The 24996-nt window shown below is 45.3% G+C and overlaps 1 protein-coding gene across 1 annotated transcript in view; it reads right to left on the reverse strand.

Moving 5' to 3' along the window:
• Positions 1-7819: 7819 nt before the first annotated feature.
• LOC144754174 (E3 ubiquitin-protein ligase TRIM39-like) overlaps positions 7820-24996 on the reverse strand; it is a 60005-nt gene continuing 42828 nt past the window's right edge. Inside the window, exons 5-6 of the mRNA XM_078641755.1 lie at positions 18305-18354; positions 7820-8350 (exon numbers count right to left, since the gene is read on the reverse strand). Of these exons, the coding sequence (XP_078497881.1) occupies positions 7842-8350; positions 18305-18354 (559 nt within the window). The 3' untranslated portion in view covers positions 7820-7841. The remainder of the gene's footprint in view (positions 8351-18304; positions 18355-24996) is intronic.

Consider the following 24996-nt stretch of genomic DNA (forward strand, 5'->3'; position numbering starts at 1 on the left):
ATCCTGCAAAGAAAAATGATGCTATCGCTGTAGCCAAATTGTTATTGCGGGAACTAATACCTAGGTACGGTTTTCCAGTCACACTTGAATCAGACAGAGGTGGGCATTTTCAGAATGAAATAATGAGTCAAATCTGTGAAGCATTCAAAATTACTCAAAAACTGCATTGTGCATATCGCCCAGAGGCTTCTGGAGTGGTGGAACAACTGAATGGCACTATCAAGTCGAGATTAGAAAAGATGTGTGAATCTACTGGCATGAACTGGATAGACGCTTTACCACTTGTCCTAATGGGAATCAGAAGTATTCCAGACCGACAGACAGGCCTGAGTCCCCATGAGATCCTGATGGGAAGAGTAATGCGACAAGCATGGGTACCAGGACACAAACTGATAAGCATTTCTGATGATTTGGTACTAGAGTACTGCTAGCAACTGGGTGACCAAGTGCGGTCTATCTCTCACCAGATTGGGGAAGACGCCGTCGCCAGGCCAGCAACTCCAGTCCATAATCTGAATCCAGGTGATTGGGTGGTACTAAAGAAACACACCTGATCAAGTTGCCTTGCACCGAACTGGGGGAAACCAAGACAAGTGATTCTGGTAACCACAACAGCAGTGAAGAGTGCCGGTGTGCCAAAGTGGATCCATGCCAGCCATACGAAAAAGGTAACTGAAGACGAAGAAACTGACGCTGAAGGTTGTCCAGCTGAGGGGTCTCCAGATGTTGGTCCTGAAGTAGCTGATGACGGACAACCGAGCACCAGTCAAGATGAATGGATCCCAGTAATCGACCTGACCCTCGATCCAATAAGAACCAGAAGCCAAACTTACTCAGATAGAGAGTGGGATAGTGAGGAGGAGACAAGAATAGAAGGAGATAATCAGATTATCAAAATCCATGTCAAATCTGATGAGGAAGAAGGTCATATAGGGACAGAACAGGCTATCGACACACCTCCAAGAACTCCTGAGACTGAAAAGGGACAGATAGAAATTAGGGCGCAAGTTCAAGCGGAAGAAAATCAAAGGTTCGAAGTGCTTGAACAGGATCAGATAGAAATAGACGAAAGTGTTCAGGACACAGAAATTGAAACATCCAAAAGTCAAACCCAGCATACACCTGAACAAGGCCAGCTTAGCAACCAGGCAGAAGAAACTGAAACAAGACCTGGGACTAGTCAGACAGAAAGAGAAGAAGAAGACGTTGAAGCAGAAGTGCCACAACAGAACGAAAATAAAAGAGCATTAGAAGAAAGCCAAACAACAGTGCCAGTTAAAAGATTCAAGAAAAAGAATAGAGAACCAAGGTACATCAAAACACTAAGACTAAGACTGAAAACAGTAGAAGAGAAACTTGAGCAAAGGAAGCAAGGTTCCAGTAAAACAGAGCCAACTGGAGAAAACACTAAGCGAAGAAGTGCCCGAATAAAAAGACTGAACGAAAAATATCAGGATACTGAATGGACTTACCTGGTGTTGGAGGAATTCGAGGATCTTGACATAAGTGACGAAAGTGATGAAGAATTGACTGCTGACCAGTCTACCGAAGAAGAAGAACCAACCTGAAGTTGCCCTGTGTAAGCAACCTGTGCAAAGTTACAAAGAGGGGTTGGAAAGCTTCTTTTGAGCGAAAATGTCTGATTCCAATGTGAATGGAAGACCTAGACGCAATTGTTGTAAAACATGCTGCAAAGTATGTGTATGTAGTGTAGCGTTAGTATTAATATTATGGATAGGACTAACAATTACTATTCCTTATATGATGAGTAAAGATACTAATTTTGACTCTACAAAGACTGTGACAAAAGACATAGAAGAGCTGCAAATGAAAAATACACCACAAAGTGTAAAAGGACATGGGAAAGCACTTAGCATTAAACAAACTAAAATGGACTTAGAAGCACCAGATGAGGAAGGACTACATTATCACAGAATCAAGAACAGGACTCATTTAAACGTATTCGCAAACCTTCTAGTACATTATGTAGAAGCCATGGAAATAGAAGACTGTTATGTTTGCATGAAGCTACATACCTCTGTAGCTGAGGGAGTGACCTACCATCACTTGCCACTAACATATGGAATTTCCTGTAGTATTTTAGCTAGCTTATTCTATAAAAGAGGACCGTTACAGTACTATTACTCTAACTCAGACGTGATATTTTCTGAACTTCCTATACGTGGAAATCTGAACCCTGTACATACCAAAAGTGATGTAACACGTTATATGGGAGAATATTTTCTGACTATAGGTACCATAGATTTAGGTGAAGCATATAGAGATAACTTGACCTGTTCATTACATGAACAAGAGAAAATGTTTCTAAACATGGCAGAGAAAATAAGAGAGAGTTTCCAAAGAAAGGCGAATGATAAAAGACAGAAAACTCCTAAGTGGGCTGAAAACATGGGAAGCACCTCAAATGGTGGAGCTAATCCTGCTTTGTTGCTGGATTTCGAAAAGAAGGGGAAACTCTGTCTTCACAGAGAAAAGACTAATTATTATAATAACATTTTCATTGGTTCCAGTCAATGTGAACACAATTACAAGGTAATTGGAGGTTGGGGTTTCAAAAATGGGTCAGAACCTGTGTTTCCCGGAATTTATTATATATGGGGAAACAAGGCTTATTTCAAATTGCCGGATCACTGGTATGGAAGCTGCTATTTTGGAATTGTCTTCCCAAAAATATAGCATGTGAATGAAATTGCTGCAAGCAACGAAAACATTAATGAATTAGTGCGTAGTAAAAGAGAAAGCGTAGGAGAAATACTAGGTGATATCTTTAGTGCATTGATACCAGCAGTGGGAGTGACTCTGAACACACACAGAATTTGCAAATTGTCAACAGTAGTGGATCGGTTATCAACTGACACTGCTGCAGGTTTCCTGATGGTCAATACCGAAATGGTTGCGATCAGATCTATGGTTTTGCAGAACAGACTTGCTCTTGACACCTTATTAGCAAAAGGGGGCGGAGTCTGTAGAATGTTGAAAGGGCAACATTGTTGCACTTACATACCTGACAAAAGTGTCGAAATCAAAAGGTATGTGAGGAACATTACAAATTTGGAAAAAGAGCTCAAACCACTGGGGGTTGACAGTGCCTGGAAGAGACTAACTGATGGTCTCTCATCTGTAGGTCATTGGTTTTCTAACATAGGTAAAAATCTTGTGAGTAAAATACTGATGCCAATAGCAGGTATAGGTTTATTTGTGCTAATTGTCGTAATCTGCTGCAAATGTCGAAAACACAAAAAGAAATATGTTATGAATAAAAGAGGAGTGAAACGGAATGTAGATGAATTAGAATTGGAAGAAATGAATAATCAAATTTACAAAAGGGTGAAGAATTCTCACCCTAACAAAGAAGTAAAAGAAAAATTGAATCGAATGTTTGAAGAAATAGAATTGGGAAAGCTGTGAGAAGTTGGCATCTGGTTCCATTAATAGTGATGATAGTAAATATCATCAAAGAAGGGATTGATGGAGCAAGGATTCGCACGTTACGCGACTTGCTTGTACTCATGAACCTCGAATAGTGTTAATAGTCTAATAAAAATGTTTGTCTTACTAATATTGCACTTTTTACACTACACGGGGTGTCCCAGAGACGCTTGCCTATGTGTTTACTAAACCGTAATAACGCTTGCCATTAAAATGGCCGCTGCTTCGCGGGAATTTAGTCTGCGCATGCGTCGGTCATAATTACGTGACGTGACGCACTCGCAGTTCTGGTGGGAAATGTTTGCTCATGCGCAATACTGCTAAAAATGGCCGCTTTGTTTTCACATGTGCTCCGTGCTTGCAAAGCTGCTATTGCAAAGTTGTTTGTCACGCACTCATCCTAATGCTATAGTTATTATAAAGTAAGGGGTGTAGAGTAGCTATTCATGGTATACAGTGTATTCATTTTTTCTGTATTTCTAAATTGTTTTCGCTTACTTTTCATGTACTGCATTCTTTGGGGCCTGAGGAACACTTGTGACTCCATCTTGAAAAGTCTGTCTGGTACTCGTCACGTGATGAGGGAAAGAACCTCATGAGGCAGTGGAACCCAGCCAGCTGGCAGCGAAAGCCAAGATGCTCCTGGGAACCTGAACTACGACCAAGCTGCAGAAGCCGACTTGTCCCTAAACTGTTACAATTGTATTTCACTACTGTATACTCTATTGTATTCTGTAAATCTAGTGTCATGAGAAGATAGAACTTAAGGGGTGGGTACGAAAACTTAATATTAAGTCTGGGAAAGTCAAAATCTTAGGTAAATGGTGACCTAATCCTCTCCTTTGTCCAATCAGAAGTTGGGGACCCTTCCACTTGCAACATTAGTGGGTGGTACACTGACCCGAAAACAGTATAACTAGCCTAGGTTTAGCTAGAGAAATTGTCTGACTTGTCCGAATAGCTGACCTGTCACTGACCCAACGAACTCTATAGGTGATAAATACAGAGGGCTGCGGAGCACTCTGTCCGTAATTTCCACAAACTCAATCGGGGTTTTGAAACCTTAAGTGCTGGCGAAGCACTTTGTTGGGAGATTCGAAAACCCAATCGGGGTTATTGGCAGATTCCTTGCAGAGAGGGAGTAGCGCAGGCGTTGCATCCGAAGCTGCAGGTGTTGGTCGTATCCTTAGACGAATCCGGTCCTGATCCAAATCCTGGGGTTATCCTGTCCTGACTGTCCATGAGCCATACCTGTTACCTACCCGCAACCTAAGTCCTTGAGGGTCCTGTCCCCTGTTTCCCAACTGACCCGTGGCCAGGGTTAGTTCTACAATCTGTCCTAGGTAAATATAATCCATATGGGTGTCTGTCATTCTAAAACTGGAGTGGAGAAGTGTGGCTCACTGGTTAGAGGAGGCAGACCTGGAAGCAGAGGTCAGCCCGGGACCAGGGTACAATTCCCGGCTCGGCGGGGTCTTGAGTCCTAAAATGTCCATGGACTCGACAATTCTCGCTCCGGTGCCTACTCGATTCACGGGTTCACACTCTGTGACTCTGGGCAATAGCTTGCTTAATCTCCACAACGGCCCCTTGCGGCGGGATGCCTGGCTTTCACCTTGCGGATACCCTGCCGGGGTTATCTCACAGGGGAATACCAGGACGGTTTCCCTAAGCAAGCGCTTAGAAACCGCTTGGTGATTTGCGCTATATAAATTCCTGTACATTTACATTTACATTTACAAAACTCATTCCTATTGGCTTGAACGAAGCAAACATTACATATGTCATTTAACCTTTCTCTCCTCAAATAAAGATTTTTCATGTTTTATGGTTTATTAGCGTGTTCCACTTTTACCTACCTTTAGTAAATGCTAAAACTGTTTGCATATAAGGTTGTTCCATTCTTACCCTTCCTATAGCGAATAAGCATATCTGGATAAATTAAATAGTCTGAGTCTCATTTCCTCTGGACCGTTATGTGAGTTTTGAAAGTCCACTCTGATTATTATGTTCCCTTTCTTTACCCGCCTTTAGTGAAGTTGTGAAGTTCTGTTTATCTAAATAGCGTGTTCCTTGTTTTCCCTTCCTTTATTTTCGTGATTCTAAATGTTTCTTACTCTCATACATAGTTATACCATTTTTATGATTCTCGTGATAGATAGCTTGATTGGTGTTAACCTTTGGCTCATGACACTAGAAGATAATGATGATTAGAGAAAGGTTTTGAAAACTTCCCGAGTGTGTGGTTATTTATGAGTACAAAAACATTATTCAACTGTATATGGTATTTTTGGTTTTGCCTACTTATCTTCACAGCTAGCTCCCTGATCCATTGAGATCATAGGTACCCGCAACGGTGGAGTGGTAAGTCGGGTACATTGGAAATACAATAGGAAGGAACAGGGATACTGGTAGTAGAGTGTAAGGTTGCCCGATTAATAAATATGGAAGATTGAATTTATGGGCCCAATGCGTATATGGTAAAATTGTGAGTCGGGTGACCTGCGCGCTCTATCACCACAACCTCTGACGTTTTGTGTCAATATGAAATTGCATTTTGGAACATGTAGTTTGATGCTTTCTATTAAGAACCTTGTTGGCTTGACAGGCAGATTTGCTTCTCAGTGTCACACATGTAGCTGCTCTTCTCAAAGTTTCATGACAAAAATAGATTCTGCTTTTAATACAGGATGGCCTGTAAATACACAATAACATCTGGAAAAAATGTTGCAGACAAGTTAATTCTACCTAATTACGACCTGGAAATGTTTGTGGAGTCATGAAAGCCCTGCAGGAGGCTGTTGTGTTGTATTTGTGCTGCTGGAATATAAGATTATTGCACATTGTTCACAGGATCTGCATATCTTTGAACAATACACATTTCATAAATTACAACAGTGGCTTGTCCAGCAGGGCAGATGTTTCACAACAAACCAACTTATACATGATGGTCTGTAATTGTGATGGAATCTTTGCAGTTTAGGAACTGCAATGTTTAAAAAAATAGGTCTGTATTGTGATGTATCTTCACTGGCCTCGTCATGCTCACGCTACAAAAACACCGTCCACAGAAAGAAGTTTTAAACCCTGGCGAAGAAATATCAGCTTGATTCACAGGTGATTGATCACAAGAGCATTAATATTAAAGGTAAAAGGGGGAGACACATAGATACCCATTTATTAGGTTATTTGGATTCATTGCGGCTTCCTAAACAAATATTTAACTTCACCGATGGTCCATTTTCTTCCTTATCTCATATGAAAGCGCCTTCAAAACTGTGAGTTTAGAATACCAGAGGTACAAAAACCTATTGTGTTTGAATTAATGGATCTAAAATAATCTGGGCAGGGCCGGCTTTAGAGTTAGAGGCGTCAGGTGTGACAATATTTTGTCACGCCCCTCCGCCCATGACCGCCATTTCCAAATATTCCCTCACTCCCACCTTCCAACCGGGGCACTCATCTCTGTACAGTCCCTCTCTCATACGCATGTCTTTTGTTTTATAGCGCTACTCATGCCAACTCTAGGGTGTCAGAGCACTTTACACCAAACACCCTTTAATAGAGGCAATGAATCTTATATGTGTAAATCAGTCTATAGGAAATGTTACACAAACCAATGAGGATTACTGTTCTGTGATCTGCATGTACACGTTCTTTGCAGCAGGCATATTAACCCTCTGCGCTACTTAATGAGTCGAAACTGTGACAAGACAAAACTTCGATCTCTCTCCAGCAGAAACATTAATCACCTGCATCATCTTGACATTTTTATTGTTGCCTGAAACCTGCTGGACACACAAGGAAGCAGCATTTGCTTTTAAAAGCCAAAGTTATTTCTGAACACAGCGCCTCTCCCAGGTTAGCACAGGTGCGGCTGCACCGGTCGCACTGTCCTAAAGCCGCCCTGAATCTGGGTTACGTACAGGGTTCACGTGACAACTGTCTTGCCTCTGAGGTCACTAATATTAGCCCTGTAGCAAGTGCAGGAATGGTTTCTAAGGTCATATTTAAAAACAATCACTTTCAATAAGTACTTCTCAGCGCAGCGCTATAATGTGCATATTAATGCCAAAGTTCCACGTGTGAAAGAAAAACACATCTTTGAATTTTAAAGAGTCTTTATCATATGTTACATGATGTCTGGTGCATGATTCACACGGCAAACAAGGAAAAGAGATTTGTAGTATTCAGTTTCATGAGAGGCTTCTGGTTGTCATGGCAACATGTGGGAGGGTCATTGTGAAGAAGATTCTTTGGAATGTTGGTGTTTAAACTGTGGATGAAACATTCTTTTCCAGTCACTGGAGTTACTGCCCCCTCCCCCCCCATTGTTATCACTGCAGGGGTGGTGCGATGGAAGGATGAGGATCTGAAGCTCCCTGCAGCTCTCACACCAGCCTCAGCTCCGCTCCATTGAGCCAGAAGTACGGGAAGAGCCTCTGTGTGAAGGGGGCCTGCAGGAAGGAGTAGAGAAGCTCCATGGAGACAGCATTGTACAGGGACAGCCGCCCCCCCTCGTAGTCCAGATACACCCCCAGCTTCAGGGGCTTCTCACGAGGGGACAGAGGGGTCTGAGGGGAGGTGAGAGCCTTGTACTGACCCCCCCGCACCTGCAGAGCCCAGACTCCCCCCTCAGGTGACCATGTGATCCATCCCTTCCTGGTCACAGACTCCGCTGCGACCCCCACATCACACCCCACCCCCTCCTGCAGCAGCTGCACCTCCCAGTAATGTCTGTCGGAGGTGAACCCCTCGCTCCCCAGCACACAGCCCCGGTTGGTGAATCTCTTAGGGGTGTCCGTCAGGGTCTGTGCTGTGACCGTCCATCTCACACGTCTCCCCCCCTCAGACAGGAGGAGCCGAGGATGAGCCGTGTCAGGATCCAGAGTCACCATCACTGCAGAGAAGAGATTCAGAATTAGAGATTTAATGACACAAAGAAAGGCTGTAATTACTACTTCTGTTTTACATAAGATTAATTTACACCACAGCTGAAAGGAGCACGCGGCGCTAGAGAGCGCAGCACTAGACTGATCACTACACTAAAGCGCGCGGCACTAGACTGCTCATTACACTAAAGCGTACAGCACTAGACTGCTCACTACACTGAAAAGCGCAGCACTAGACTGCTCACTACACTAAAGCATGCGGCACTAGACCGCTCACTACACTAAAGCATGCGGCACTAGACCGCTCACTACACTAAAGCACGCAGCACTAGACTGCTCATTACACTAAAGCGCAGCACTAGACTGCTCACTACACTGAAAAGCGCAGCACTAGACTGCTCACTACACTAAAGCATGCGGCACTAGACCGCTCACTACACTAAAGCACGCGGCACTAGACTGCTCACTACACTAAAGCGCGCGGCACTAGACTGCTCATTACACTAAAGCGTACAGCACTAGACTGCTCACTACACTGAAAAGCGCAGCACTAGACTGCTCACTACACTAAAGCATGCGGCACTAGACCGCTCACTACACTAAAGCGCGCGGCACTAGACTGCTCACTACACTAAAAAGCGCAGCACTAGACTGCTCACTACACTAAAGCATGCGGCACTAGACCGCTCACTACACTAAAGCGTGCAGCACTAGACTGATCACTGCACTAAAGCGTGACGCACTAGACCGCTCATTACACTAAAGCACACATTCATCTAGAGCACACACTACACCGAACATCACGCTGCACTACATAGGGCATTCTACTACACACTACACTGCACCTCACAGCTCATACTACACCACACTACCACAAAGTAAAAGATACATGAAGAGTACTGTACTAGTCAGTACTCTATATTACATGGTACTAGAAGGAATACTGTACTAGTTAGTAAAGTGTATTAGACAGCACAGTGACAGAGGTATTCCAAGATATACAATACTAGTCAGTACACTGCAGTAGATAGCCAAGAATGAAATAAACACTCCAAGGTATACAGTACTACCCATTCAATGGTAGTATATCATATATGGTACAGAGTAGGAGAGCTACTAGAAGGTATACAGTACTAGTCGGTACATTACATTCGAGGGTACATAGTGAAAGAGCTACTCCAAGGTATACTGTAATAGTCAGGACTCTAAATTAGATGGTGTAGAGTGACAGAGCTTCTAGAATGTGTACGGTACTAGTCAGTTCACTGCATTCAATGGTACAGAGTGACAGAGCTACTAGAAGGTATACTGTACTAGCCAGTACACTGCATTGGATGGTACAAAGTGACAAAGCTACTCCAAGGCATACAGTACTAGTCAGTATACAACATTAGATGGAAACAAAGCTGAAGGTATACAGTACTAGTCAGCAGCGGCAGTTTCTCAATGGGGGCATTTGGGTGTTGCCCCCCTGTATGTGCTGCCAGATTTAAAAAGTTATGCTATCAACAATTATAAATGTTTATATTCCTGCCCGTGTCACGCTGTTCTTATTTCAGCCATGGCCGAGTGCAGTGCCCATTGCAGACGGATGCCTAGTCTTCCAATCATGTGAGGGGGGGCATCTTATAAACAGCACAGAGAGACTCAGACTGGCTGGGCCTGAAGTGTAAGTGCGCATGTCGGGCTGCAGAGGTGTTTTCCTACGACCAACCCGACATGTGCACGGGAGTCCTCTCCACCAGCAGAACGTTAGTGAGTCAGGGATCACAGCCGCAGCCTCCTCCGGTCTGCAAAGGAGCGCTGACTTTGGCTGCTCCAGCCAATCCTGGAACTGCTCTTATGCGGTTTGCTGATACACAGCAGAGGAGCAGTGACTGGATTGGCTCAAGAGAGGCGGGGAGTAGTCCTGGTCTTGGAGGCAGCAGGTTTTGGCTTTACAGAGGAACATGGCCAATCACAGTATGGTTTTATTATAAAGCCATTCAGTGATTGGTCATTTTCTATCCCTTGCTGCCTTTCTTTCAGTTGGTATGGTTCCCGCCTCATAGTGCCGAGGGACGGAGTGGAAAAAACGAGGGTTAAGCGTTGCGTTATTGAGAGTAACTTAGAGTTCGCCATGTCATCAGGTCCTGGTCCCGAGTAGGTGACCCATGAAGTGACATAGTAAGGCCGCCCTGTTACGTTTTTAAGGTGAACATTATCTGTGCTCAGTGTGCTGGAGTTACAGTTATGTAGAACTGAACACGGAGTCCCGGCGTCAGCTCAATGTCCTGTGATTCTGGGCCATTCACTTAATCTCCCCATGCCTATATAAATTAACGTGACCATGTGTAATTGTAACTGGTGTTCATGTAAAGCGATGCGATGCCAATGAGATCGATTTACAATTTCAAGTTAACATGTCTGGCAGTGGCAGTGCACTTACAAATCCCTTTATATGTATTTAACTGAGCTTCTGTAGCAGCTTGTTCGCAACCTCCCATCCGCAACGTTTACACCCACCAATTCCAAATGGCACCAGCCGCTATTGCTAGTCAGTACAGTGCATTAGATGGCACAGATTGACAGTGCTACTCCAAGGGATACAGGATTACTTAGTACACTGCGTTATATGACACACAGTAATAGAGCTACTCCAAAGGTATACAGTAGTAGTCAGTACACTGTATTGGACGGTACAGAGTAGGAGAGCTACTAGAAGGTATACTGTACTAGTCCAAGCACTGCATTAGATGGTACTGAGTGACAGAGCAACTGGAAGGTATACTTTATTAGTCAGTACGCTGCATTAGATGGTATTGAGTGACAGAGCTACTCCAAGGCGTACTGTACTAATCAGTACTATATAATATATGGTACAGAGTAGAAGAGCTACTCGAAGGTAAACTGTACTAGTCAGTACACGGCATAACAATTTTACAGAGTGCCAAGCTATTAGAAATTAAACTGTTGTAGTCAGTACATTAAATTAGATGGTACAGAGTGACAGAGCTACGCCAAAGTAAACGGTTCTAGTCAGTAGACTGCATTGGATGATACAGTGTAAGAGAACTACTAGAAGGTGTACTGTAATAGTCAGTACACTGCATAAAAATGTTACACAGTGACAGAGCTATTAGAAGGTAAACTGTTGTAGTCAGTACATTAAATTAGATGGCACAGAGTGACAGAGCTACTCCAAAGGTATGGTGCAGAGTAGTAGAGCTTCTAGAAGGTATACAATACTAGTCAGTGCACTGTATTAGTTGGTAATGAGTGACAGAGCTACCCGGAGTGTTACTGGCGATTCGATCACAAGGGAAACGGAAGTGACGCGAGTGATGCGAGGACGCACCGCAATCCCAGGAGCGGAGCAGAGAGGCTCAGCTCCTGTGAGCCTCCGCCCCTTGCTCCAGTCTGGGTGCATTGCTAGAGCTCAGAGCTTGGAGCTTGTACCAGCCTGCACTGGTATCCCCACGGCTCCCCTCTGAAGAGGAAGTTGTCTGTGCGGTCCCAGCGGGGCCTTGGCAGTGAGGTTTCAGCAGCAAGGCTCCAGCAGCAAGATACTGGCGTGGGTGGCAGTGGCGGTAGTGTGGCCCTGCGTGGGACATTTACCACGCTCAGGCTCGCTCTGTTCAGCATCGGCCTCTTTGCGGCTGGGATATTCAGTCTAAGTCAAGGGGTGTGGCTGGTGAACCGGCGAGGACACAGGGGCAATGAGAAGGGAGTGACACTAGAGGCAGCTAGACCTGGGGATTACACTCGGGAACCCAGGAGGCAGGTCGTTGCAGGCAGTGGCGTAGCACAGGCCTCCGAAGCCCCCGTAGTGCAGGGGGGACCTCGGGTGGCAGCGGTCCCTCAGCACAGTACTAAACGCAGAACGGGGCCCCTCCATGTGCCTTGCATGGGGGCCCCCCTCAACTTTCTTTACGCCACTGGTTGCAGGTATGGCCAGTGCTGCGGTAATCACCGAGAGGCGCGGATGCGGCTGGCACATGGTCGGTGCCGCATGCTCCTTCAGAGGTCTGCATCTCTGAAGGAACACCTCTGACCGTCCAACACGCCAGAGATCCAGTCAAACAAAACCCTCCCACTAATAGCCTTGCTAGGGCACAGATTGTGTCTGACTTTGCGCATTCAAGTAACCATCTTGTGATTACGTGGGGTGCGCAGTGTAATCTTTAAGTCCCTAACAGCTCAGAAAGTGGAAAACCCGCGAAGGTACTCACCACACGACGGCTATTATATATACTTTAGATACTCAGTACAGCGTGGTTGATAGTCCCACTATGCTCTCAGGAAGAACAGGAGGGGCGCCAACAACTGCTCGGCATAGACAAAAGTGTTCCAATCAATTGACTTCAAACAAAAAATGAAACCCTCACAAGCAGAGGCTACAACAGAACAAGAGGGGGATTTCCTTCAATTATACCAGAGCTTCCAACTACCAGCCAAAAAGTATAGGGGGAAATGGAGACAAAATTAGTTTTTTTAAAGAATCTAGTGGCTGCTTTACTTGCACATCACAAAGAGGCAAGTGGATTACAAAGCTCGCTACATCTGTTTTCACCTAGTTCTTCCTAAATAACGCCCAAAACTCACAAGATAGCTCTAAAGTCTACCTCCGCAGAAATTAAAACTATAAAACCTGCCTTCCCGTGGGAGGACTGGGCAAAAAGGAGCTTCCGAGCTGTGGAGAGAAGCCAAACTCAGGTGTTGAGCTCATTGAAGTCAGAATGACTTAGGGATTTTGCAGTCTGAGCTGGATACAGTTCCTGAGGGACTGGTTCTTAATTCCAATGGCCACTGGCAGCTAAATGTGTAACAGAGCCAAACACTATCCTGACAAAGGGCAAGGTTAGGCAAGTGATTGTTGAGGTGCACCAACCATATAATTCCAACGATAACAGCTTTAAGCCTTAACTTTCAGGCTTGGACAGCAAGGATCCTGTTAAGGGAACAAAACAGTAAATTACCAATGGTATTTCTCTTATAGGGCTGTTGAATTCCATTCAAGTTCGGGAGGAATACTCAATTGGATGAGACCTTTCCACTCACAGGTGGAGCCACAGACAAAGCCTGTGTTGATACAGGGAGAAGGAATACCTCTGCCTGCCCCCCCCCCCCCCCCCTTATCACTGCCTCCAGACATCTCTCTACAAGCTGAAGTACTTGACAGCCACTCCCCTTGTCAGGGAGGAAACAACAACAATACGTGGGATATTTTGCTTAGTTCCTTTCAAACTGTCGTCAAAGCCTTAACAAACCAGTCTAGTAAGTCAGACATCTAGATGGACTTATTGAATACATGGCTCTCTACATTACAGCAATCGGTTACATAATTGGGGCATTACATTCACTGGCCCAGAGGGCACAAGCTAACACACTTAGATAAACTGCCATCTGTTCTTGGCATGTAGAGCTGCAGAATTGTACACGCCCTCCCGCCTCCCCGGGGCTTGTATCCATTCCAGTTTCATCTTACTTAGATACACACGCATGGACATCCTTTTTTCTTTACTTCTACTAACTCCATCATTTCCCATCATGGCGAAAAACAATCTAAGGATGGAGCCGATGCCCATGCGGAGTATTGTCCAAGGGAGGAGTCACCTATCTCGTAACTACAAAGACTTCTTCCAAGAAGACAACAACCTGCAATCATCCGAGCCCAACACCAGGTGGCGATCTAATGCTAAGTGTACAATCTGCAGCTCATATGCCTCAAACACTTTATTCGGCTACCAAAAGCCAGGAAAGCACACAATAAAAACATATAAAGACTTTGGAAGGACTATCAATACGTTAAAAAAGAAAGAAATGGTATACATGTCCATTACAAGGACCCCATCATACACATATTACATATACAGCAATTAATTACTTTGGTTAAATTGAAGTAAAACACATTGTAAAAAATCATTCAAATATCAATGCATTTAAAAACGCAACAAATAAAATACCATAGCAATAAATGCTTAAGAAATATCCCCATGATTAGGTATTTATTATATAATGTCATAAACTTATTTAAAAAGGTTGTTCTGCAATTACTGCAGGGACATCTTCTTCCTAGATCTCATTGCCCCTAGCTGAAAACTTGCAACCCCAAAGCCCACCACAGGGGAGGGCCGCATTTGTAAAAATAACAGCGCAGGCCTTACTTGAACAAAGTTTGCCTCTCTCAATAGCGGCAATATAGATTTCTTACGAAGTGGGGTATAAAATTGACAGAAAAAGATAAAATGCAAAGTGTCCTTTTCTGAAAATTATCACAGGGGCACGGCTTTAAGGTACCTGGCCGTGAAAACCCCTTGGGGAGGCTAAAGACCAGGACACGTGATTTAGCCAGAATCTAGTTAAAACAAAACGATGTACATTTGTTACTAGTGACAAATAGGGCTGTGGCTGTGGGGTTGAACTGAGGCTGACATACCTTCTCACCATGGGCTTGGCAAGCTCGAGGCCCTCCATAGTCATCTGCTGCCTAACCAAGAACTTCATTTTAATGTCCTTGATCGCGGTCGGTCCTAAAGATTTTGGTTTACTATACATATCTGAACAGCCCAGCAGCGTCAATTGCGCGTACATTTGTTTTGGAACCCCTGTATGTTCCTCACATCCTTATGACCCCATACGTCACACCCATATGTCACCATAGGGATACATTTCGCTTTATAAACCTTGAGTAGGGCAGGTATTGGTTTCGACTCCAGTCTTTTGGTAAAATCCCAAACAGCCAGACTGCTCTGTCCAAAGTGTTCTTTTTTTAATTGCCTTAGCGCAGCCCAGGACCCATTATCGTCAAATAACATTCCCAAATACAGAAAAGTGGACACTTTCGACAATTCCACCCCTAACAAAAAATTGCTGCCTTCTAACTGTCCATTGTCATTCAGTGCGATTTGGTAAAGTTGGTCGCTAAATCAAGTGACTCCTCAAAATCAATAAAAGTATTTAAAAGATTTTGGAGACCTATGCGGTCCTTGCGAACAACACTGCATCATCTGCGTACAGTAATGCTGGGACCAATTTGGACCCAGCTCTTGGGATGTCTTCAGCACTGCCTGTGAGGTAGTGTCTTAGTTTATTTATGTAAAGTGTGAACAATAGAGGTGCCATAATGCACCCCTGTGGTACTCCTCGCTTAACCTCCAAGCAATCTGTTAAACTACCGTCATCTTTAAATCTTACCGCTGCCGTTGTGTTATTATGGGCATAGTGTAAAAAGGATACCAGACTCGGTTCCATGCCCAATTCCCCCAGAATCTGCCACAGTTCTGATCGATTTACTCGATCAAAGGCCGACGTTAGATCCATGAATCCCACGTGCAGTGTGCCCCTCTTTGCTATGGTATACTTTCCAATCACCGGGCTCAAGTTTATACATTGATCCAATGTGCCTCTCCCTTGCCTGAACCCATACTGCAGATCGCTAATGACATTAAAATTTTCTAGCCATAGTGATAGCTGTTTCAAAGTCACCTTTCCCGTAACTTTGGCAGCGGAATCCAAAAGTGAGACAGGTCTGCAACAGGCAGGGTCGTCCCTAGCGCCCTTTTTAAAAATTAGAATGATAATAGCCTTTGGCCACGATGGGGGAAAGCCACAGGTACCAGCAGCATTAAAAACCCAAGCCAATATAGCAGCCCATACCAGAGGGTCTGTCTTATACAGGTCAGTTGGTACCCCATCCCGGCCAGGGGCCATTCCCCCAGCTGTGCCAAGAACAGCTGCCTGGACTCAACAACATTAAAATGAAGTGGTTCTAACGGCGGGATAGGCTCCCCCTCTGGTTCCAGCCTCTCCAACTCACCATCACTCTACATTCCCCCCAAAAACTCTACCCACTGGTCAGGGGCTACTATGCTGTCTGTATTAGTGTTTCCAGTCTCCAAATAAAACGGGCTGTTAACCACCGCCCAGAACATCTTACTATCCGAGTATGTGCTTGCTTGACCAAGATCCTCAAAAGCCCTTTCCCTGATAGCTTTCTTCCTCTCCTGAGTGGCATTCTTATAGTCAGCCCTGCATGCCCTGGTCTTACTCACATTTATGGGTTTTTGTTTAAGGGCCAGTACTAAGTTATTATGGGTGGTAGAACAGGTACCATCAAACCATTCATCTTTTTGGATCCGTTACTCTGCATGGGATAGTTAAGTTAGTGGCTATCTGATTGGTCGGTATTTCAAAGGCGTCTAATACCGCTCCATCCGACCCAGTGCTGTCCATACATACTGAAACCTCTGCTGTGCACTTCACGTACAACTGATCTAAAAACTGTTCAGACACCACTTTCATCCATTTCAGTCTACGTGACTGGTCCTCAGTGCTAATATCATGGTTAGAGCCACCCCTACTCTCTACCTTATAAAAGGCAGATGAGTATAACAAGTCAAGTGTAAGGGGATTATGATCACTATAAGTGCTCTAGGTAACGTTCATACTACAGACCCCAGGAGATAAAGATGCAGAAATAATTACAAAATCAATAATACTGGAGTATCCCCTACTTGGAAAAGCGGAATAGAAGTATTCACCCCGTTTGCTCTAAACAATACAAATCATTTGCAGCAAGAAGCCCCTCTAAGAGTATGCCTGACTCTGAATGTTCAAAATGGGTAAAAAATAGACCGTCCGCAGGGGCCTTATTTAAAATACAGTTCAACTTGCACAAATGTGTATTAAAATCGCCCAGAATTAAGATCTCAGAATAAGTATGTTTCCATTTTTTATATGCATCAACAAAACTTCCCAAGGCAACTAAATGTTAATTTGCAAAAAGTCTAGAAAAAAATTCTAGAAGTTTATTACTAATAGCGGGTGGTGATCCTTACAAATCAGCTCTACTGCCAAAATATGGGGAGAATGACACAAAGTGGCTCACTCTGTAGCCCAAGTCGAGAGAAACCATTAGGAGAAGACCTCCCCTTGCACGCCCTGACGTGGAGCGGACTGCATGCTTAACGTAAGAGGTTAAACCATTCAAGTGAAAGCCTTCACCTGTATCCCATGTCTCTTGTAGTGCAATTATTTGTCAGCCTTGGAATGTCCTACACCAAAGAGCGTCATCCCCCCTTGGTCCCAACACCTTGTACATTCCACGCGAGTACCCTCAAGCGGGCGGGATCTATCATAGGGGATGTTACACTAGGGGCAGAAACAAAATCAGGCTTCGTGAGTGGCATTATATTGCCCACTCCTATGGGGGCAGCCTAGCAGGATCTGGGCTCACAAGTAAGGGGATAATATTGACACGCATATCGTGATCTTAGCCCCTGCGGTTCAGTGTAGGTGCATGAGCTGGGTCAGTGTAGGTGCATACACTAGGGCAGTGTAGGGGCATGCGCTAGCTCAGAGTAGGTGCATGCTCTGGGCCTGTGTAGGTCCAACCACTAGGTCACTGTAGGTGCATGCGCTGGGTCACTGTTGGAGCTAGAACTCTGGAACACAGAATGTGTTATGCAGTAAATACCAAATTCTGAGGTGCAATTCCATCCCATTATATACTATGATCCCGCACCATAGAACATCACGCCATCCCATTCCATCATAACTTTCCATACCATACCGCCATAACATACCATTCCATAACATTCGATACCATACTATCCAATCGCATCTAATCCCTTCCTACCCCATAACATACCACCTGAACATTTCATGCCATACCATTCCATAGCACACCACACCAATCCATGCCTTCCCATTGAATTCAAATTACCAATTAGTACCATCCCATCTCATCACATCCCATTCCGAACCACACCATCCCATCAAACCATATTACACCACGATCCCAACCCATAGCACACCCCACCCGCCCATCCAATCATAACGTTCAAAACCATACAATACCATCACATACACACTATCCCATCCCTTCCTATCCCATTCCGTAGGAATAGAACATTCCATATCATACCACATGCTTTTTATGAACAGTAACATACAGCGCTAATCATCACAATAATTTTTACCTTTATAAATCTTCACCATCTCTGGGCTCTGAATCTTCACATTTGTACACCTGTAATAACACACACATCATTGTATTAAAGAGCAATGACAGAGGATGAACATCACATAAGACCTGTATTTGAAATAATATTTAGTATTAAGAGAAGCGCCTGCGGACTAGAGCTCAGTGTGAGTTACTGTTCATACACAACAGTCAAAGCTCTAACGATATCCAAAAGCACCTTTAATACATTATGACAAGATGTGGGTGTTCTAAGGCAGATAGCTCAGTGAGAGAAGCGTGCTTCGTGTGATGCTATGGAGTGCCACACGCGAGTCTTCTAGGAGCTGTGGTTAGCTCAGTGAGAGGGGTGACTCACAGGTTACATCTGCTCCTGGTGGAGTCTTGCGTATATACTTAATAAATACTTCTTTAACTGGAGTCCACGTGCATTCCTGCCAGCACCCACAACACAACACTGCCACAACCAATGCCTGCCAGTGTAAACCTTGTTACTATCCTCTACACTCAAGATGTTGGGTTGTCTTAGTGGGATATATAAGGAAGATTTGAACCCAGACCCCTTAGTAATGAAAGGTTGGTTCCAAAACAAAAACTCCCACGTCTTACAGAACAGCAGGTTTTATGTCTTAGGGGAAGGATCACAGAGGGAGAAATAAGGGAACAGGTCTGGAGGCTCAGTAATGGGAAAGCAGCAGGCCCAGACGGGATCCCATCTGAATTCTGTATAAAATTGATAACCTCGTTGGTCCCCTTCTGAGTATTTTATTTAATGAGATCTCTGGAGGGCTGTTAAATTGCACCCACCTGGTATGAGGCAAGTGTAGTTATGATCCTAAAGATGCTAGGTTAGCAGATTCCTAAACACCTATATCGTTGTCGAACTGTGATTACAAAATGATCATAGGAATCTTGGCTAAGAGGTTGTCAGATATCCTTCAAACCATTTCGATCAAAAGGGGTCTGTGCCTGACAGACAGCTGTATGAATAATGCATCGAATTATCGCTGCAAATGATACGGCCGAGGAATTTAATCTCCTGTTTACAATCGTAAGACTTGATGCTGCTAAAGCATTTGATAGGGTTATTTGGGTCTATTTTTGGGAGGTATTGCAGAATTTTGGTGTCAGCAGTAAAGTTACTGGAGTTGTACAAAATGTTATATAAGGTGCCGGCAGCCAATTTACAGCTTCTTTTCAGGTATCCACGGGAACTAGGCAGGGGTGTACTTTGTTGCCAATTCTGTTCTGTGTATATATTGAGCCCTTTTCCCAGATGATCAGTGGGATAAGACCAGTCTTCCCTTTGAAGCTGCAGGGTTACCAACCAAAATAGCACTGTATGCTGATAGCATAGTTCTGTATACATCGAACCCAGAGGTCTCTGTTCCACAGCTTGAGATGAATGCCGGAGATTTTGGGAGTCTTTCAGGGTATGTAATCTATAAGGGGAAGACCGAGATTATGACATAGGCTAAAGAGAAGGTAGGGCTTCAAACTAGAACCCAGATTAGGTATCTAGGAATCAAGGTAACTCAGAGTTTGGAGGAAATACCAGACGTAAACCTAACTAAGGTATGCCATTGTTAATATTAAAAAAATCAATGATGATGTGAGAAACAATGCTTTCATTTATGCCAAGAAAACTGCGTCCTTTTTAACGAATTTGCCCGTTGTGAACTCCACATCATCCCGACTCGCAAATACATAGTCAGGCAAGCACTGAGACCTAGGCCTGAGGTTATTGATTCACAGGTCACAGGTGGGGTGGCACGTAGCCGTCCGACAAATGCATTGACAGGAAACTGTAGATCAATCCCACAGATAGGCGCAGCGACACTACAAGGGTCAAGGGAGATTGGCCCCAGTAAAACACGAATGGCTGGAGATTGGCCCCAATAAAACATGCATGGCTGGAGGCGGTATGCGTGCACCTAAAACACCATAAATTCAGATGCCACATTAGTTAGGAACATATAGCCAATCAGAACACAGCAATCAGGTGCTCCTCATGCCAGACATCTGGACACGTCACCCACTGACCTCATTGCGTCCATGCAAGGTCGAGGCCCACCTGTACTATCCATTCAAACTAATTTATGACTCTAGAGGCAGCAACTTATATTCCTCACCATTCCTGTTTTGCTGAACGCCTCTTGTCTCTTGTTTCCAAAAGATCTTTCATGTTCAAACAACACCATGATATAGATGCTTTCCTTCAAAGGTGGGGAAATCTGCCCCTCGGTATCTATGGGTGAGTGAACATCATTAAGATGCTGGTTATTCCTAAAGTGATCGTCTTGTTTAACACTAAACCACTTCCTTTCCCCCAAAAGCATTTGTAGAAATCGCAAGGGAGGGTCGGAATCTGTATATGGGCATCCAGGGGAGCCAAGATCTCACGAAACAAGATCTGGAGGAGACTGAAGCGAGGAGGGCTGGCTCTGCTGGATTTTCAAGCCTATTGTTATGCTTTCCAGTTCAAGAATTCCCGGCTCTTGGCTGGAGAGTTAGATAATTCTTACATGGGTCAATTTTATAGAGAGCTATGTTGAAGCATTTAGGCCTGAATATGGTTTTTGTTTAAGCAACTCATCTTCAGGCAAACGTGGAAGAGGAGCTATGAAGGCTGGAAGAGGCTGACATCATCGAGCGAGATTATGGGCCACTCCTTGGGTTTTCTCAACTGTTGTCACCCAGTAGCCCAAACAGCCAGGAGACGTGTGGCTGTGTGTGCCCATGCACCTCCTGAATCAGGCATGCCAAAGACAACAACATATCACGCCTACAGAGGATGGACTAATAAATTAGCTCAAAGGAGCTAGCTTGTTCTTCAAAACAGATCTTAAGTCAGGGTATCGCCTGCTTATGCTCGACCCCACTTTTTGATAGATCACAACCTTCTCCACGCGCCTGGGTCTGAGACTATACAAAGGATTAAACTTTGGAATCTCCAGTGTCGCTGATGTTTTTGAGAACACCATCCAAGAAGTTCTATACGGATTAACTGGAATAATTAACATCTGTGATGACATCTTGATGTAGGCACACAATGTCAGTCATTATTGTGTCCAAAAAGTCCTGCAGTGCCTTCAAGCGGCCTCAGGCTAAACCCTGCAGGTGTGACTTTCTAAAGCAACACATCAGTTTCTTCAAATAGAAATTTTCAGCAGAAATGGTGGCTCCGAATCCCAACAAAGTCAAAGACAAGAAATCTGCACTCACACCAACTTTCATGACAGGAGTAAGACGTTTCCTAGGCATGATGACATACTGTGGTAGGTTTGCAAAGAACTTGACAGCCTTTACGGATCTAACCCTGGCACTTACAAAGACTGATGTCAAGCAATAGTCAAAGAGGGTAGATAGTGTTTCAACAGACCAAGTCTGGGGCACCGCAGTATCTGCTGCTCCCTCACCCGCTTCTCCAGGCACCGGACACCTGCCTCACGACTCTCCCAGCTCCACTCAGGAGCCAGAGCCAGCGCCGCCATCAGCCTCAGGGAACTAAAGTTCCCAGCAGCCTCCGGGAGGCGGGCTGGCACGTTTTTGCACCTCCCACAGCAGATTTATTGCTTCTGCTGGTCCCGACTCCCAGAAACTGTGCGGGCGGTGCCCGGGCAAAGCACATGCAAAGGGTGGGCCCGTCCATGCCCTTCAGAAACTGGAGGAGGCTGGGCCACCCCTCTTACGCCCACAGTTTCAGTTACAGTGCTATGTGGCCTTGTCCCACCCTGACACCGGGCCTGGCGCTCTCCTCTCAGCCCAACCTGCCCCTGACTCCGAGTAGTTACATACCAGATGCGCCCTTCATGTCCCTGGTAGCCTGGGCCAGCTGCACTTGACCTTGCAGTCAGGCTTCTTCCCCTTCCCTCTCTCCCTCTCCCGCCCTGGCCTATCCTTTGCCCCTGGCTCTGCTGGGACCTCCCTTCTGCTGCCTGCAGCCCTGCGGCTCCCTACACCTCGCCTCCTGCGTCACTCCCCGTCGTGCCTGCTATCTTCCCCTACGGGCACCATTGGCACCCTCCACCAGTAATCCAGTCCTCTGGCATGGAGACCACAGCGCACCCACGCAGCAGACGCGCACAGTGGGTATGCCGTGCATGGACCTCGCTCTGCACTAGGTCTCCACCCACCACGGACTGCCTGTGCTTCACATCAAACGCACTTAGAGCCCTGGACTCCGGATGCCAGAACAACTGCTGCGCCCAGGCCTCACCCAGGACCACCAATGGCCCTTTCTCCTGCCGGAACTGCCGATTTACCTGTACCAGAAGAGAAACAACTGACACCACGTTCATGAGCCACAACAAGTCACTCACACTTAACAGCAGGTCCGTGGCCAACCCCTTCAGAGAGATCAACTGCCTGCTGAACAACGCACGCTCTCTTGGAAAAGACGCCACAGAAACCTGGAAAACCATCACCACCCCAGACACCATCTTCACCACAGAGGCCTCGCTGAACCCCGCATCAGCACCCAGTATTGCCACAGCCATACCAGAAGGATGCAAGATCACGCACCGAGACCGGACCAATAGAAACAGGTACAGCCATAATCCACAAAGATACTGTCAAATGTGCAACCACCACAGACAACACCACCCCCTTCATGGAGCACCTCAACTTCCAACTCCAAACGAACAGCAAACCCACGATCGGAGAAGCCCTCGCCTACAGACCCCCGGGACTCTGACCTCCCTTCTGCAACCCCATCTCCGACTTCATCGTTCCTATGACCATTGAGGTGAAACTATCTTCCTAGGAGACCTCAACTTTCACCTTGAAAACATTGATGACACCAACACGGCTGATATCCCAGGAAGTATGGCCAACCTCAAACTCGAGCAAATAGTCACCGACCCCACTCACATCGCAGGAGACACGCTTGACCCTATCTTTACACCCACACTGAAGAGCTCACCTGGACCGACCACCACTGCGTCCACTTCATCTTCTCAGAGCCGCTCAAAACCCTTGCCTCCACTGCCAGCGAAACATGTTGCAGCTGGTCCAAAGCATCAGAACAACGCTGGATCAACACCCTCAACTTTCACCAACCCACCTCCACCTGGACATGGAACAAGCAGTGGACAACTTCACGAACTGGATCACAGCAAGCGCTGATGAAGTCACCCTGAGAAATCCTACCAACCCCAAGAAACAAACACAACACCCCCCAGGAGCTGAACTAGTACACGTTATGGAGCTGCCCCTGAATAGGAGTGGACTGGAATACGATAATCAGGATATTACACACATGCACAGGTCGAGCACTACCTTTTGAATGGTCCATATACCTCCTGCATCAATTCAGGAGGACACCTGCCACCAAAGTAGTGTCTGGGTTCCTAGACTTGGGGATAATAGTAGCTAAAAGGCTCCTAGCTAGACGGTGGAAAGTGGTGGACCCACCACATGTACGGGCATGGCGTCACTCATTGTTCGCATGGGCCATGGCCGAAAGCATCTCATCAAGCGTGAAGAAACGTTAGGACTGCGTCGAGAACCCATAGCAGCATGTTGGGACAACCTCTTAAATGAGCTGCAACAGATAGAGGGTGGTGACCCTGAGGATTCGCCTGTTCGAGACGTGGGCGAATAGATGTAGCGAACGGGCATACCATGATATTCCATGGGTGTCCGCAGACCACTTGTGAATAGGCATGGAGACTATGCAAAGAAAATGTTGAGTAACACAGCTGCAAGGAAACATTACGCAAACATGCCCGAAGATGGAGAGATAAGTTACTACGGGCAGGTCATTGTTTTGGTTGTTCTTGTTTATTCTGGATTCATCTGTTCATAAGCCCAATGTGTCAGAACTGGAAGGACTCTTGCAGGGCACAGAAATGGAATGGAGACACTCCACAGGAAATTAAGATGGGGGGGCAGTCTCTGCAGGTGAGGGAAGGTGGCTGAGAGGGCTAGGGTCAGCCTCCCTCCCCTCTTCCCACAGGAACGGAGACGTGCGGAGTGACATCCTCGCCAATGGTGTGACCACGGTGCAATAGTTGTAAACAATTGTCTCTTTATCTTATTTCAGAAATGAAAAATGACAATGATCTGATGCCCCCGAACCACACCCCATGTTTTCAATGAAATACGACATGACGCTGAGCCGCTGATGTTTATTGTTTGAATCTGTATTGCTACCAAAAATGATACATAAAGACCGTAAAAGAAAAGATTGAAATGAGGCTTTAGAAGACACACAAGGAAGTCTTGGAGGACTTGAAGAAGGATTTGGTGCCTGGAATGAGTGGTCAGGGACCTGGGCAGAGGTTTGAACATGACTTTCATTACATTTCAATGCTGTTTGGAAGCAGAGAAGGGATGTTTTGAAGACTGGCATCGTAATTAGGAAACTTAGAATTAGTTTTTCTACAACTCCTAATTGAAGAAACCGGAGGGGAAGATTCCAGAATGTGTATTAGTTTTCCGTGTGTTCAGGGAACTCTTCTGAGGACTTCAGGTAGGTTTTATAGATAAAAATATGTTTTGTGAGGACAGCAGCTCATTTCTGTAGCAATTATTTCAAGACTCAAAGGAGTTTTCTGATAACTCACAGGGATTTAGGAACATTTAAGAGCATTTCCTGATGATACAAGGGAGTTTTCAAGGGACTTAAGTTTTCAGGGGTATCAAAGGTATTTTCTGAGGACTTAAGTTATTTTTTGAGGAAGCAAA

This window comes from Lissotriton helveticus, chromosome 5_1 (assembly GCF_964261635.1).
Source record: "Lissotriton helveticus chromosome 5_1, aLisHel1.1, whole genome shotgun sequence".
Taxonomy (NCBI): Eukaryota; Metazoa; Chordata; class Amphibia; order Caudata; family Salamandridae; genus Lissotriton; species Lissotriton helveticus.